The sequence below is a fragment of the Podarcis erhardii genome, assembly GCF_964252035.2.
Source record: "Podarcis erhardii genome assembly, chromosome: 10".
In the NCBI taxonomy this organism is placed as follows: domain Eukaryota; kingdom Metazoa; phylum Chordata; class Lepidosauria; order Squamata; family Lacertidae; genus Podarcis; species Podarcis erhardii.
This window is the reverse complement of record NC_138500.1, coordinates 22132696-22148873: the sequence shown is the minus strand read 5'-3', so window position 1 is coordinate 22148873 and position 16178 is coordinate 22132696. Positions and strand designations below refer to the sequence as shown.

At 41.6% G+C, this 16178-nt stretch overlaps 1 protein-coding gene across 7 annotated transcripts in view; it reads left to right on the top strand.

The window, feature by feature from the left end:
- DGKI (diacylglycerol kinase iota) overlaps window positions 1–16178 on the top strand; it is a 248841-nt gene that overhangs the window by 189370 nt on the left and 43293 nt on the right. For all 7 annotated transcript variants that reach the window (XM_081878845.1, XM_081878848.1, XM_081878847.1 and 4 more), the window contains 4 exons: window positions 2707–2786; window positions 3468–3512; window positions 12562–12631; window positions 14261–14301. In XM_081878845.1, the coding sequence (XP_081734971.1) occupies window positions 2707–2786; window positions 3468–3512; window positions 12562–12631; window positions 14261–14301 (236 nt within the window). The remainder of the gene's footprint in view (window positions 1–2706; window positions 2787–3467; window positions 3513–12561; window positions 12632–14260; window positions 14302–16178) is intronic.

Sequence of the window (16178 nt, the reverse complement as noted above, 5' to 3'; positions counted from 1 at the left end):
CATTCAGACATGCAAGAAGCATTGTTATAGTTCAAGTGGATGTTCTAGCCAGGCAAAAGAGCTGGATGATAATGATCAGCTGGAGGATAATGCATGAAATGAGTTATATATTTTAATGTTTTCTTATATTTTTCTTATATTTTAATATTTTCTTCTGTAAATGTGTGTATAGATACTTGGCAAATGAGAATTTTCCTTAATGCTTCTGATGAAGTGGCCTGTACTCCATGAAATCTTATGCCACTGCAGTTGTTTGTTAATTTTTCTTTAAAAAGATCCTTCTCAATATTTATGCATCTGCAGTTGAGTTCCTGCCCAGTGAATGAAAGAGACGTGAGAGGCACAAGGAGGGCTTGGTCACTTAATTTGATAGTGTCAGTAGTGGCTAGTGTCTGCAGATCTAACTTGATAGGCATCTTCTGAAAAGTCTCTCTGGAGCATCTCACCCATGGACTGCATTCAACACGTCTTGATGCCAGTGGTCTATTACTAGGGCATTTTCCCCCTTTCACATGAATAGGACAAAGTACTTCCACATTAGGAGGGCTGCACTGATTAATGTTGAGAACAGTATCCTTGTTGCTTAAAGTAGCATTGTGCAACACTTGATTTATTGGGGGAAAGGTAGGGGGCTTTTAATGAAATACAGAAGCTTCATACCCTGTTTCTTTCTCATTTTCATCAAATCACTCCTTGTCCCCTTCAACTGCCTTCCAAATATTATAGCTATGGGTTACAAGAGAAGGGGGCCAGGTCCCACCTGGCCTTGTATTCTGAGCCCTGGCACAGGAGCTAAATTAAAGAGATGTATGGAAAGGTAAACAGAGTGAAAATACATGGGAAAAAATATTAGCCTGCTGTTGCTTCTTATGCTTTTAAAAGCTCTGCATTAAACAAAGTGCCAACTGCAGACTATTCATTAATTTCCAGCATGGCACAAATGAATGTCAGAAACAGTCCTTTAATTCTTAAGCCATTGCAGCCAGCTTAGAGCTCATAATATGATCAACCATAAGCAGTTTGTGATGAGTTTGATAGAAGAAAACTAAATTGTTTAATGATGCATCAATATGTAATCTTGAAGGTTTTTCATCTGAATTTAAAGCTCTCCCATGTATTTGAAATGCACTGAGTATGTATTTTTGAAATAGAGTTGTTGTTATTCAGTTTCTGTGCACTACAAAAATACAGTGCCAATGATGCCTGGGTTAGTTTATTCTTAAACTGTTTCAGCACTGTTGTCAATGCTGCTGGGTAGAGAGGTCCATGCTCATACACACTCTTGCAAAGGTGGAAGGATTAGCAGTATTAGGGCAAAGAGCATAATTCACTAAGAAATTCTACTGCACACTGAATGGGAGCTATGCAAGAAGTACTGTGGTTCTACACTAGGGATGGACAACTGCAGCCCTCCAGATATTATTGAACTCCAGCTCCCATCAGCCCCAGCCTGCATGACCAATAGTGAGGGGTGATGGGACTTGTAGTCCAGCAACATCTGCAGGGTCACAGGTTCCCTGCTCCTACACAGCTCTGATTCACTTCAGTGGGGATTGAACAGGAGAACTTCCTGGCGGATTGTGTCCAAAGCTCCTAGGAGACTAGGACACGTGCAATTTCTTTTCTGTGATTTTTGTTTTTTTACAAATGGGGATAAATGACCAGATGTTAATGAAACCCAGTGTTTCCATGGTGTTTTGAATGGCTTTACTGGACTTGCTCACAAATTTATTGACAGCTGCATGAGTTATTATAGCTAGGAAGTGGAAGGGGCAAAGTGAATATAAAATGGAAGACTGGTATAAAGAGGTGCGGGATATTAGCTATTAATGATAAATTAACACACGCTATTAGGGTAAGATGGGGAATATGCAGGAGAAATGATTTTTAGGAGATATGGAGGGTGTTTGTAGAATTGTACTGTTAAAACGGAAAGGGGTCAAAACATTGCAAGAAGTGTTGTAATTTTGGGAGCCTGGATAGTTAAGATGGAATGGTCTCAGGGGTGGGGTGCACATTTTATTCTTATTTATTTATTTATTTATTTATTTATTACTTTGTCAAAATAAAAAAAAAACATTTTTTAAAAAAAGAATAAATAGATTGCTTTACTTTGATTCCCCATGCTCTTTACATTACTAAAACTCATGAAAGCCCGCTCCATGAACAATGGTGTACATAGCATGAAAATTTCTACTCTCTCTCTCTGTGGGAATAATGTGAAATGTAGTAATGTCACTTTATGTTGTCGTGAACAGCCTTGAGTGGATTTTCTGAATGAATCCTGATTTTTTTATTATTAACTATGCTGAGGTGACCACAGTTGAGATACCTCTATTTTAAAGTATGACTTCAATCCAGTACATGTTTCCTTGGAGTAAAACCCATTGGCTTTCTAGGTTGGTGTGCACCAGGCACACCATAGGCAGCAAACCTATAACCCTCCAGGTGTTGTTGGACTCCAACTCAGTAAGCATGATCAATTTTCAGGGATGATGGGAGTTGTAGTCCGCCAATATCTGGAGGACCACAGGTCAAACGAGCCTTGTTGTATAGGATTGTGCTGCTAAAAAGATTGCACAGTACTGTGATTTCTTTCTGTTTTGCAATGTGCTGTAGTTATTATTATTATTACTACTATTGTTATTGTTGTTGTTGTTGTTATTATTATTATTATTATTATTATTATTATTATTATTCCTGTAGCTATTCCTCTGGGAATGATAGTTGTCAGAGGAGACTGTGATTTGGAGACCTGTCGCATGTATGTGGATCGCCTAGAGGAGGTGAGTTGCCGCAAATTACATACATGTACACAGGTATTCAGGGCCGGATTTAGGTTTGATGAGTCCCTAGGCTACTGAAGGTAATGTCCAGCTGTCCTTTGTCAACAACAAATTGTTGCTGTTTCTTGTGTTGAATATATGCTATATGGTAATTTATGGACCTAATAGGTATCTAAAGCCATTTGCACATAACAAAATATGTACCGCATTTTATTAAAGTAATTGCTGAACTGAAATACAATTAAGCAGAAGTATATTTATAGTGAAATACAATTAAGAAGAAGTATATTAATAGTGAAATAATTATCAAGCTTTTTTATTCATAACAAACTTAATAATGCAAACACATTGGCATTTGGCAATAACAAAAGTTCCTTTAGAAACACAATTTACAAAGACTCATAATCTAGTCTCTAGAAACTTGCTATAACATGAAATAATAATAGGTGTAAATATATGATGCAAACTACTAATAATTATAAATAGCAGAATGTAGGCACCTTATATAGGGGCCCATTACTTACTTCATAGGAGCCTACACAACATTTTGTGACATGTCTGAACAATAATAAATGAAGAAGTTTGTATATGGCAACAAGTTAGCAAGGATGTTTGGAAAACGATGGAGGCTGAGGCTGGTTTGGGACTAACCATTCATTGTTTTGATCTTTCTCCCTCTAGGATTTACAATCCGTAAGTTCAACAACACAGAGAGTCCACTACCAGGTACAACATAAATGGTTCCCAGTCTTTTTAAAAGTCTCTATTGTCCTTGTCTCTAAGTTTTCCAGCTAGCTTCGCCATTTCAGCGTAGTCCATCAGTTTTTCTTGCCATTCTTCTTTTGGTATCTTGTCTTCTTTTCATTTTTGGGCTAGTAATATCCTAGCTGCTGTTGTGGCATACATGAATAGTCCTCTATATTTTCCTGGCAAGTCTTGACCTATAATTCCTAGCAAAACAGGACATGACTCTTGAGAGAGGGCAAAGCCACATTCGCTTCCTTTTTATATAATATTTTCAGTTCATGCAAAGATCACCTGCAGCAGTTTCTGTTTGCATTTACAATCTGTTTTTGAAGGTTCATCCTCCAGCATGCATTTTAAATATAATCTCGTCTGATTCACGGAGTTGCATTTTTAATCTTGTTTCGCCTTAAGGAATATTCTACCTTCATGCACTTTCCACATCATTTTCCCCAGCATGCTTGCGCACACACTAAAATGAAGAGTTTAATAAAGTATAGCACCAGCAAGGGGACCTACCTTATAAAAAGAGAGAGAGGTGTTCTACATTTTTGAATTTTCTGATGTAGAATAAGGGCTTGTGCCATTAAGATCAGTCGGGATGGTCTCAGGCCAGTCTTTGCTGCTCTTTCCAAAGCGTGAAAAATCAATAAAAGGTGAAGTTAGTAATGGATCATTTCTTTCAGAGTGTTTCGCTTCCCAAAAAAAAGGTACATCAAACATTTGCATGGAATAGGTATTATCGTTACCACCACACCATTTAATATATTACCTGCCATTCACCAGCAAGCCCCAGTGTGAATTATTACAGTTTAAGAACAAAACAGTGAAAACTGTTCTTCCAAGACCCTCTGTAGCACAAGGAAACTGCTTTTTTTTTAACTGAGTGTCCCTTCATAAAAAAGTAACATTTCAAACCTGATCCAACTAAAGTTGTGACTCCAGACCGAAGTAGACATGACATTAAATGCATGAACACAACTGACATTTTTATTATTATTACATAAATAGTAAATCTTGAGTTATACCAAGTCCCACGAGATGGACTGTTACTGTAGTATATAATACGTACTGTAGTATTTAATTATTATTGTGTATTTGTTTATACCCCTCCCCCCTTTTCCCTTATGGGATTCAAGGAAACTTGAAGAAAGAAACAAGAATCACTAAAAACTTTTTTTTGGGGGGGGGGGGAAGAACCATTAAAAAATTAAACATTAATAAAATTAAAACTATATACATAGATAACATATGTTTAAAACATACATATAATTACAATAACAACTGTAGTACTTATATGACCCCCATCTGCAGTGAGAAGTGAATATCAGGACAAAGGTTCCAGATTTGTGTTTTCCCTAAGATTATAGATTTTCATGGTGCATAAAAGTTTTTAATGTGGGAACATTTAACAATATGATCCTCCACCAGCAACCTGGAATTCTACATTCCAGAAATGGGTTTATAATCTCATCTCTTATCTGTGAGGACTTTACTTCTGTTGCAACGAACCTGGAGCCTTGACACTCTTCCTTGCAGCTAGCATTTCATAGGTGAGGGTCATCGTCTTTGACGGTTTGCCACTGAAATGGTCCCAGTCTCTTTTTAATCCACATTGTGGAGAGGGATAATGTAAAATATGAACTGGAGGGGGACAGGACAATGAAGTCGTTGCAAATGCTTGAAATGAGATTTCTTCCAGGACCTGCACATTTCGGAACAAATCCTTCCTTGGGGCGCCTTTGAACAGCAATTCTCATCAACAGCAAGGGAATTATTGTTGGAGTCACTGCAGAGTTCTTTGCTTTTGATGAGGACTGCTGTTTAGAAGTGCTACAGAGGAAAGGCCCTGTTCTGAAATGTGTCGGCTTTGGAAGAAATCTTGTTTCAAGCATACGGAGTTACTTCCTCTCCTCTTCCCTGATTGTGGTGCTTTCCAAGTTTTGTGGTTGGTAAAATATGAACTGTCATATTGCCTTTCCTCTGGTGAGGGTTGTCTCCACCTGTACCAATCAGATTGGCTTGGGCAGAAGTCAAGCTTTTCCCCCCACCTGCAAAGTGCTTCTCAATGTAGTGCTTTGAAAAGGGCTTCTGAAGACCCCTGGGAGCAAAGAAAGTCACCTGACATCATTGCAATGTCAGGTGATAAGTAAGTGGCTCTCCCCACCTGTAAATTTGGCCCACAAAGGGTTGAGAAAATCATGATTTGGCCTCCCAGACAGATCCACTTCCCCACCCCTGATATATATCAATGAATCACCCACCCAGTTCCTCAAGTAAGCCTATTTGAATCCTCTAGTGCATCATCAGCACTTGATTATTACTCATTTTGAATGGACTCCTAGATTCTCTTCAATTTCCCAGGGAGTTATTTATATATTCTCTGAGCATCTCTTTGAGCTCTCAACCCAAAGCAGCATTGTCTTGTTATCAACCTGGTATGAATTATAGAGAGAAAGGCGGACAGTACCTGTGCTAGAGCCTTTTAGTTAATAGAACTATCTTCCTGTCTCACTAATAAGGTGACTGGGGCACTTTTAGATCTCATAAACAAAGTACATTTCATTCTTGGGGCTCCCTGGAGTTTGGAATGGGGAGAGTCAGCAGATAGCATCACCATGAACCCAGCTGCAAATGAGAAACTTGCCTCCAGATGCTGATTTGTGTTCCCTTCCTTTTTCTGTGTGTTGCTTGCTGCAGTATGTTTAAAACATAGACACCCACCCTCATGTAAGTGAGAGCTCCACCTCCCTCTGGTTCAGCTGCTGTGTTTGGGTTGCCTTCTACAAAGTTACAGGGAGAGAGTCAATAGATTCCTTCTCCGAGTGGATGACTGCCAAAAGCAAAGGCTGCATTGGCTGTGCAGCTGCGCCCAGGAATCTCCCCTCCTCTCTTCTTGTCAAACTATCTTCACCTGAGTTATCAAAGTCAGTGTTTCTCATACATTCCTCATTCTCTGCATCTTTTACCTAAAGCAGTGTCTGCACTCAAGTTAACTAGTAGATCAGCTGAGCAAGAACTGCACTATTCTCTGCAGCAGAGCAAGCAGGTCTATGTGTGAGGCTAGCACCGCTGCGCAAGCAATCAATGCAGTTTTTTGGGGTGTCCCAAAAATGTGGCTAGGGATGGAGAGGTGCTGCGTCCCAGAATCCTGCAAGAGATTCCAAAGGATGCCTCTCAGATTAAAGTGCAGCCATAGCTGAACCTTTCTGTCTGCAATGTGGGATGCATCAAATATTTCAGGGTCTATCCTGTGGTTTATTTCCACCACTTTCAGTTGTACAATGTACCCTGGAGCTTCCTCCTTTCTGTCCTTTGGTGCCCATCACATCACAATTTTTAGGATTAACTGAGAATTCCTGTGCTGCAAGAACAATTACTGCTGGGGTCTACAGCAAAATGCTGTCGGATGGAGGTTTGCTGTTCAGTGCCCCAGCCACCTGCAGTTTTCTTCCCGACCCCCCTCCAGACTTTCAGTGTGCTGAGGCAGCTGAGCATGCTCAGTCCTTATTGGACCATTTTATTTTTGGGGATGGCAAGGGTTGCCCCCTTAACACCCCCCCAAACTTGGTACTTCTGCAAACTGCATGCTGCTATCACCCTCCTCTTTTACATTGGACATGATTTAGCTATAATCCTGTTGACACTCACCAAGTGAGGTTGGTGGTGGTGATGGTGGTGATAAGAATCAATCAATCAATCAATCAATCAATCAATCAATTCATCAATCAATTAAGGTATTACAAATTCACCATAATTCTCCAGGGCTTGCTGTTTTCCAGAGAAAGTAAACTCTCTGAAACTCGCACTCAGAGCAGGGTTCATGCCTAAACGTAGGAAGGAGAAGCCATCCTTTGGTGGATTCTGGTGTGTGAAGTGGATGGAGGATTTATGTGATAGAAATAGTTCTTGCAAAAGCAGCACAAGTCAGGCTTTGCTTCTGGGTTTGCCATATCTTTGAATCTCTTGGGAGCTTGCATGAGAAGGGTGTTGGGAGCATCATTTACTTCCCCATCCTGCATAACGAAGGAGGGAAGTGGATGATAGATAGACGACTTAAAACAAGCCCGGAGGCAGCAGCTAATAAGACGAATCTTGCGGCTTCTCATGGGACCGACGTAAAGGCCATTAACCACCGGCAGAAATCTCATGCCAAGCTAATGGGCATCAGCCTGGTCGTGAGAAATTAGAGATGGAGTCTTTCAGTGAATTAAACCCTAATTGTTGTAACAGTATGGTTTTAGAAATTGCCCAGGCAGAGAGGGCTGGCTTCTTGCACACCAAGAATGCATGAGCCAAGAACAGTTGTTTTTTTGGAGTCGACCACAATCCAGATGGTATTTACAGTTCGGTTCCATATTTTTGGCCATGGTGCTATATCTTTCTTCAAAGCTGGCTTCGTTTACTAGCTAAGAGCCTCTAGCAGGCCGCAATGTTTAAACAACAACAACAACATGGGACAGGCTAGTGCTCCACATTTGTTTACTTTTCTCGGTGCACATTTTAGAGGCTGTATTTTAAAATTAAACACTCATTTAACATAACTCAGAAGATTTGACCAATGACATCAGTGGCTGGCCATGATGCTGTATAATTGCTCCACTGCTGAAGGCTGTATGCCTCTTAACATCAGTTTCCGTGGAGCACAACTGCGGGAGAGTGCTGTTGTGCTTGTATCTGGCTACCAAGCTTCCCACAGGGATCTAGTTGACCACAGCGAGAGGAGGACACAGGGCTGGATGAGCCTTTGGTCTGCTCCTCTAGGTATGTTCTTATGACACTGGCAATACATTATTGACCCGGTTACTGACTGCTCAGTTTATATGCAATTATTCTCATATAGATTCACAATAGCCCAGTATAATCCATCACAAAGTTCAAAAATACCCATAGGAGTGATTCTCACTACTGAAAATTGGCCTGGCTGTGTGGCAAGCTCCAGGTATCGTACAATTGGCTGAGCAACCATCCGTCACGGCATGGCATGTCCAGATAGATTTTCAATCTGCAATGAAAGTATGTGGTTGTAATCGTCATTGCAGCCTAAAAACCAATTGGGGAAAATAATAATCTGACAAATGCATGGCTGTTTGGCTCACTCATTGATTTTATTGTCCAGCCGGGGGCAATTTTTCAGTCATGTGAATCTACCCTGAAGAGTTCATTCATGCATGCATGTCACTCAGTGGCTCACACCTGAATGTGTGAGGTGATTCCTTTGGAAAGTGTTGCTTAGGAGATTCCATGGAAGCTCTTTCTCTGGAAAACTGACCGGTGCTGAGACTGGTTCAGTATTAGCTACACAGATTGGCAGCCACTCTCCAGAGTTTCAGACAGGAGCCCATCATTTCCTACCTGGAAATGCGAGGGGTTTAACCTGGCACATTTTGCAAGCAAAGTATGTGCTTTTCCCATGAGCCTTTCCCTTTCTGTACTGTTTCCCACATGCAAGTGTCCCTAGTGGTTGTTGCCATTATCACCTGGTGGATAGGCATGTGGGAGCTCACTTTCCATATACGATCCTGATTAAGCATTTAAATTCACAATAAAGCAATATTTGCAAAAGTTTAATACAGTGGTACCTCGGGTTAAGTACTTAATTCATTCCTGACGTCAGTTCTTAACCTGAAACTGTTCTTAACCTGAAGCACCACTTTAGCTAATGGGGCCTCCCACTGCTGCCGTGCCACCAGAGCAGGATTTCTGTTCTCATCCTGAAGCTAAGTTCTTAACCCAAGGTACTATTTCTGGGTTAGTGGCGTCTGTACCTGAAGCGTATGTAATCTGAAGCGTATGTAACCCGAGGTACCACTGTATTGTAGCTGTTGCTGAACCATACCTTAGGCAGCACCCAGAGCATGGGTAGGCAAACTAAGGCCCAGGGGCTGGATCCAGCCCAATTGCCTTCTAAATCTGGCCCACAGACGGTCCGGGAATCAGTGTGTTTTTATATGAGTAGAATGTGTCCTTTTATTTAAAATGCATCTCTGGGTTATTTGTGGAGCATAGGAATGTGTTCATCCCCCCCCCCCCCAAAATATATAATCCGGGCCCCCACAAGGTCTGAGGGACAGCCCCCTACTGAAAAAGTTTGCTGACCCCACCCACCACTTCCTCATCACCAGAACCCTGTGTTTACTTGAAGTAAAGCCATTTTTCACATGCAATCCTAAGCATGTTTATTTGAAAGCTAACTCTACAATATCAACAGGACTTTGTAGGAAACATGTTGTTTGACAAAGCAATCCCTCCAGCTATCACCTTGAAAATAACTTTTAGGTTAAATGCAGTTAATAACCATATCTGCACCAACATTTCAGTGGCAGGATTTATGATAAAATAAAACTGCTATTGCAGCATCCCCAAGAGATAACTGATATCTGCGATACACTAGATTACTCAGTGTTAAGTGTGATGAATAAGTGTCTTAAGTGTGTTTTCCTCACCTTTTCACCAGGTCTAGCAAACTCAGTCCAATCCATCCTGTGAGTCAAGACTCGCTCCCATTAACCTTCTCACTCAGAAGGAGGAAGAAATTCCTATTGCCCGATGTTGATATATTTCATATTATTTGCAACTATGCGAATGGTGCAGTGTTAGGAAATATATTAAGACTTGGAAAAACTGTTCTTTGCCCAAGGGGACACACTTCTCTGCATTAAATAAATAAGTGGGAGGGGAGTTGACAAGGTAGCTAATCCTGGGGATTTGACTGTAACAAGCATGGAGTGTTGGTGGTGGGAGGGAGCAAATTGCCTTCAGATCTATTTTTTTTTTTTTTAATAATATTTATTAAAGTTTTCCAATTAATTACAAATTAATAAAACATCCAATTTCAAATCTTTTTCCAATTACATCCTTTCAGGACTTCCCCTTCCCTCCCCCCCTTGTATTCCAAATCTCTCAAATGATCTCAACAAGTTCTTCTCCTCAATTCAAACTTGTTATCCTTAACCCAAATTTTTTTTTTTTTTTTTAAAAAAACATTATTTTCCATTCCCCTAAAATCGGCTTATTCCCACCACGAGTTCCCCACTTTAGAATACCATGAAGATGTATATAGCCTAAATAAAACATAGTTTACGCCTTTAAGGATTCCACATTTCCCACCCCCCCTTTTCCCGGTTGCGTTCCCAATGTTCCTCAATGTCCGATATTTCCACGTCTCTCTAAATCATAGTCCTTTGCCAGTCCTCTTTAGTTTCGAATGTCCAATCATGGAAGGATTCTGTCTTAAAGAGAGGCCCATTTTTTCCATCCAGATTTTTATATCCAGGAGTGAAAAACTCCAAATTATAATCCTTAAGCTTGTCAAATCTGGATGTCCCAAATGTCCCCACTTTTGACTTGGTCCAATTCTTGTTATTTTGTTGTTCTTATTGATCACACTCCTCTTTCTATTTCTTTCTGTCCCTGTTTTCCTGCACAAATGTCCTAATTCCAAAAGTTAGTTCCTTTACAGAGGCTTGTTATTCAGAAACAAAACATTACGTCAAGTTCCTTTCATTCCACAACAGATGATTCCATTGTCTTCTTCGGTGTAGTGGCCTCTGTAGTCATAATAATGTTCCATTTCTGCAGTTTCCCAGGAGATAAACAGTTCAGTTCCAATTTCCAGCTAAAACTTGTAATATCCCTCGGCTCCTCTAGGTGGATTGCAAAAACTGAGTTCTCTTCCAGATCGCATCCATTAGCCCTAGTAACTTTGTAATCCTTATTTAAAACAATTTGTATCCAATTTATAACAAATATAACCAGCAAAGTCCTTGTAACATAGTCTCTATCTTATTTTCCGCTTTGACAGCTCTTTGACAGCTGTCAAAACTTGCCTTTCTCCTCTCCATACTCCGTCATCGATCGCTCCCGGGGTTCCAGGGGGGGTTGTTTTTAAGTCCGAATTCTACTTTCCTCCTCCAGCTCAATCTCATATTCTTCACTCGTGAGGTTAAAAACTTGCCAAAATGATGTTACTCCGATCTTAGTTATCAGATCCTTTGCTTTGACCCTTCTACAATGGAGGGGGTGGCTGACTTCCTTTTTTGCGCCTCCCCCGCTCGCTCCGAAATTTTTAAAATTTTTGTCCCTCTTTTTAGTCCAAGTTCCAATTACTTACAGGTTGTTCTTTTAGGTCCGAATTTTCAAAGGAAGAAGCCAGCGCTCTCCGCCGAATGGCATGCGGCTTCGCACGGCAGGGATAGCAGAGGACTCAAAACACCACGCTTCTCCCCGGCACCCGATCCGTAGCCTTTAAAAAGGCTCCTTCACGAGTCGGGAGGGCGCTAACGGTGTCAGCCGAGTCTCCATGTCCACGGCCCCCGTGGCCGTGGTTTTTAAGGGTCCCCGCATCGCCGGTGCGGTAGGACCCAGCCCCTGCCGTGCAGGCTCCCTCCGGAGCTCGGAGGGAGTCCGCCATTCGGCGATGGCGCCGACCCGGAAGTGAGCAAATTGCCTTCAGATCTAGTACTGTATTTAATTAACTAATTGCCTGAACATGTTTGTGGTGCCATCTCTCTCCCTTGCTTTGAGTCCCTCCTTCTGTGTGGCCTGTGAATTATCTTCTGAATCCTTAAAGCACACATACTGGCATTTGTCCACAACCCTCAATCCCCTCCACACTGGGAGCCAGTGTGGTGTAGTGGTTAAGAGCGGTAGACTCGTAATCTGGTGAACCGGGTTCGCTTCCCTGCTCCTCCACATGCAGCTGCTGGGTGACCTGGGCTAGTCACACTTCTCTGAAGTCTCTCAGCCCCACTCACCTCACAGAGTGTTTGTTGGGGGGGGGGAGGGAAAGGAGATTGTTAACCGCTTTGAGACTCCTTCGGGTAGTGATAAAGCGGGATATCAAATCCAAACTCTTTTTCTCCTATCACCATTGCCCCCACAATGTCTGTCTTTGTCTCTGAGCTTCTTGGGGCCTTTCTGTTTTGCCTATAAGTTGTCCTTTGCAGTGATGGCCAAATATGAAGAACAACTACTCCTCCTCCTTCTTATTTCTTAATTTTTTCCTCCCTCCTCCTCTTGTTCTACCCAGGACCAGGAAACCTCTTTCCCAAGAGCATTGTCAGTTCAAAGGCTTTCTCCTAGATGGTGCTTCCTAGATGGTAAGTGCAGAAGATGGTTTCATTCATCCTTGAAGCAAAGAGGATGTAGGCCGTTTATACACTAAACCTTTAAAGCACATTCCGAACACATTCTTTCTCTCAAAAGAAATCTGGACGCTGTAGTTTACCCCTCACAGACTTACAATTTCCAGCAAGCCTTAATAAACTACAGTGCCCAGAATTCTTTGAGGGAATGAATGTGCTTTACTGGTATTGTGTATACACGGTCTAAGGAATCTACTTAGACACGCACATTGAAGAGTTTTGACAGGGGTAACTGCAGTGGCGGACCTTGGTATCTCAAATTTCAGTGGCACCCTGTGTGGCGCCAAAATCCAGTGCCCCCTGCCTCTTGTCTCCCATTCCGTTCAGCCCAGACACTGAGATCCACTGCTGAGAGCCTTCGGGTGGTTCCCTCACTGCAAGAAGTGAAGTTACAGGAAACCAGGCAAAGGGCCTTCTCGGTAGTGGCACCCACCCTGTGGAACGCCCTCCCGTCAAGGAAATAAACAACTATCTGACTTTTAGAAGACGTCTGAAGGTAGCCCTGTTTAGGGAAGTTTTTAATGTCTGATGTTTTATCAATTTTTATTATTATTATTTATTATTATTCTGTTGGGAGCCGCCCAGAGTAGCTGGGGAAACCCAGCCAGATGGGCGGGGTATGTATGTATATATGTATGTCTGTATGAATACATACATACATACATACATACATACAGCAATAGTGGTAGATCCTGCTCCAGCTCCCCAGAAGCTCTGAACCCAGTGCGACCACACCGGTCATATTCCCCTAGAGCAGCTCTGATAATTGAAGCTTTTCTAGCTGCCCTTAAAATGAATCTTGAATCTATTGTCTGTTAAATCAATACATGTGTGTATTCCATTATCATCCACCATCAAGAAGAACAGTTGTTGTTGATGATGTGTGTAATGTTAATTATGGAGAGTACGGCTGGTGTCCTGTAGCACCTGCTATCTGAGATGTCACTTGGTAATACATTTCTCCCCCCTACCCCAGAAGAGACAAGGGAGAGCCCCCGGGGAAATCCTGCCATTTTGGAAATATGTTATTATCAAACAAGAGTACTGCATTGCTGTTTTCTTGCCTTATTTGTCTATTTATTTATTTCCCATGCTGGTCTTACAAAGTTTCAAAATAAAATGCGTAACTGAAATGCAGGTCCATTCTACACATGATTGCTAATATACCAGCTGTCCATCAAATGTCTTAAATCACACGCACAAACAACACGTGGTCACATGTTACAGGGTAATCCTATTCATGCTTATTATAGGCTGTATGATTATATAACAGACAAATTCTGCAAGAACAAATACCCCAGGATCTCAGTGAGCTTTACATGCACATGTACCTTGCAAACACTTTATACTGTACACCTTCGGATGAAGGGTGTTGCATAAATTTAATAAATAAAATAAATGAATAGCATGGTTGAAGCATCAAAATAGAATTGTTGGGTGGTGGGTTGTTGTTGTTTTGGTATGTAAGAGTTTTTACTGCTGAGATTTTTGCTGAACTTTTAGAAGAAGAAGAAATAGCAAGCTTTAAGAACATTTTTCCTCCAGACCTTTTCTTTAACATAGTTATTTCCTTCTTATTTCCAGCAACTTCGGCCGATCGCTTTTACCGCATCGACAGATCTCAGGTACACCACAGCACCGTTTCTTCCTTTCATTCCCCTTAAAGCAATCCTTGACAGCGTAGTGCTCTGATTGTATTTTGTACCCCCACTATTCCCAGCCAGCCCAGTCAAAAACATCTGGAGTCTGAAACATCTGGAAGGCACTAGGTTGGCAAAGGAACTGCTTTAAAAGATTATGTCAGAAGGTACAGGATTGGATTTACCATTATACTCCAGATAACAGGACAATAACCAAATAGCAACATCTTGTTATATCTAATTGTTTATCAGTTGCAGAATTGGGGCAGATGATCAAGTGTCCATCTATAGGATACGATTGATCTGTGATGTTCCATGACCTCAGAAGGAGATGGACTCTCCTACTCTGGAAGTTTTTAAACAGAGGTTGGATGTCCATCTGTCAGGGACACTTTAGCTGTGATTCCTTCACTTCAGGGGTTGGACTAGATGAACTGTGGGGTCTCATCCAACTCTACAATTCTATGATTCTAAGCAACGCTGAATTAAAATTCTAGGATCTGCTGCATGCAAATCAGGTCACAATTTTTTTTGCAACTCAGGACTCCAAATCTCGGAGAAAACTTGAGCCCGTTGTTTAAATGTCGGAACCTCACATTCAAAAATATTGGAGACTCTTGCATTCAGTAGAGAATGAATTAAATAAAGCACCCTGTGTGCACTGGCAGAAGACAGCCAAAGTCAAAAGAACATTTAGAGGCAAAAAGGATCTGCTCTGTCTTCCTGGCTCAAACCCAGTTTGATGTCTAATAGCACAACTTTCGTCTCCTTTCTTGCTTATCTTTCTGTGCTCGGGACAGCTGCATTTTAAAAAGTAAATCTCCGCGTTTATCTCCTTTTGCTGTTTACAGTCTGCCTGAAATCCTAATCCACTGCATGGGAGATAAGATAACTCTGGAAATTATGATAATGTTACAAGCCAGTACAAAATACATCTCCATGCTTTAAAAGCACATCAAACAAATGGTACCGACATTTGTCAGAAATGTAGCACTCTGTGTGCGTGTTGAGCACTTGCTGGAAGTTTCGCAAACAGTAGTAGTAATTCTGTTTAGATTTCCTTTTTTAAAAAACAAAACAACATTTATTGGCTGTGCAGCTGCAACAAACTAACTAAAGGTGTGCTTGATGCTTTCTGGGACTATAAGCAGAGCCCTGTTGCATCAGACCAATGGTCCATCCATTCCAGCATCCCTTCTACTGTATATATTTCTGCTGCAGTCCTATAGAATGTGTGGAGCTCAATATGATATGTGTATAAAGGTAAAGGTAAAGGGACCCTTGACCGTTAAGTCCCGTCGTGAACTACTGTGGTTGTGGTGCTCATCTAGCTTTACTGGCCGAGTGAACCTACGTTTGTCCACAGACAGTTTTTCTGGGTCATGTGGCGAAACCAGAACAGCGCACTGAAAAGCTGTTTACCTTCCCACTGGCGCGATACCTATTTATCTACTTGCACCTTTTGGTGTGTTTTCAAACTGCTAGGTTGGCAGGAGCTGGGACTGAGCAACGAGAGCTCACACTGTTGTGGGGATTTGAACCGCCGACCTTCCAATCGGCAAGCCCAAGAGGCTCAGTGGTTTAGACCACAGTGCCACCCATGTCCGTGATGTGTGTATACTTGGGAATAAATCCCATTGAATTCAACAGAACCTATTCCCGAATCAGTGTGCATAGCCTTAGCAGGCAATGCTTTAGCCTTTTTTTCATCCCCATAACAATATTTTATGGTTGCCTGCCTCATTTTATAGGTGGGAATTGAAACTGGGAGAAGGAGCAAATGGGTCACTAACCTCAGCCTCTGCTCAGTCAGACTCAACCAGCCTGTCTTCTTACTTACATGCAACCCTGTATGCAAGAGT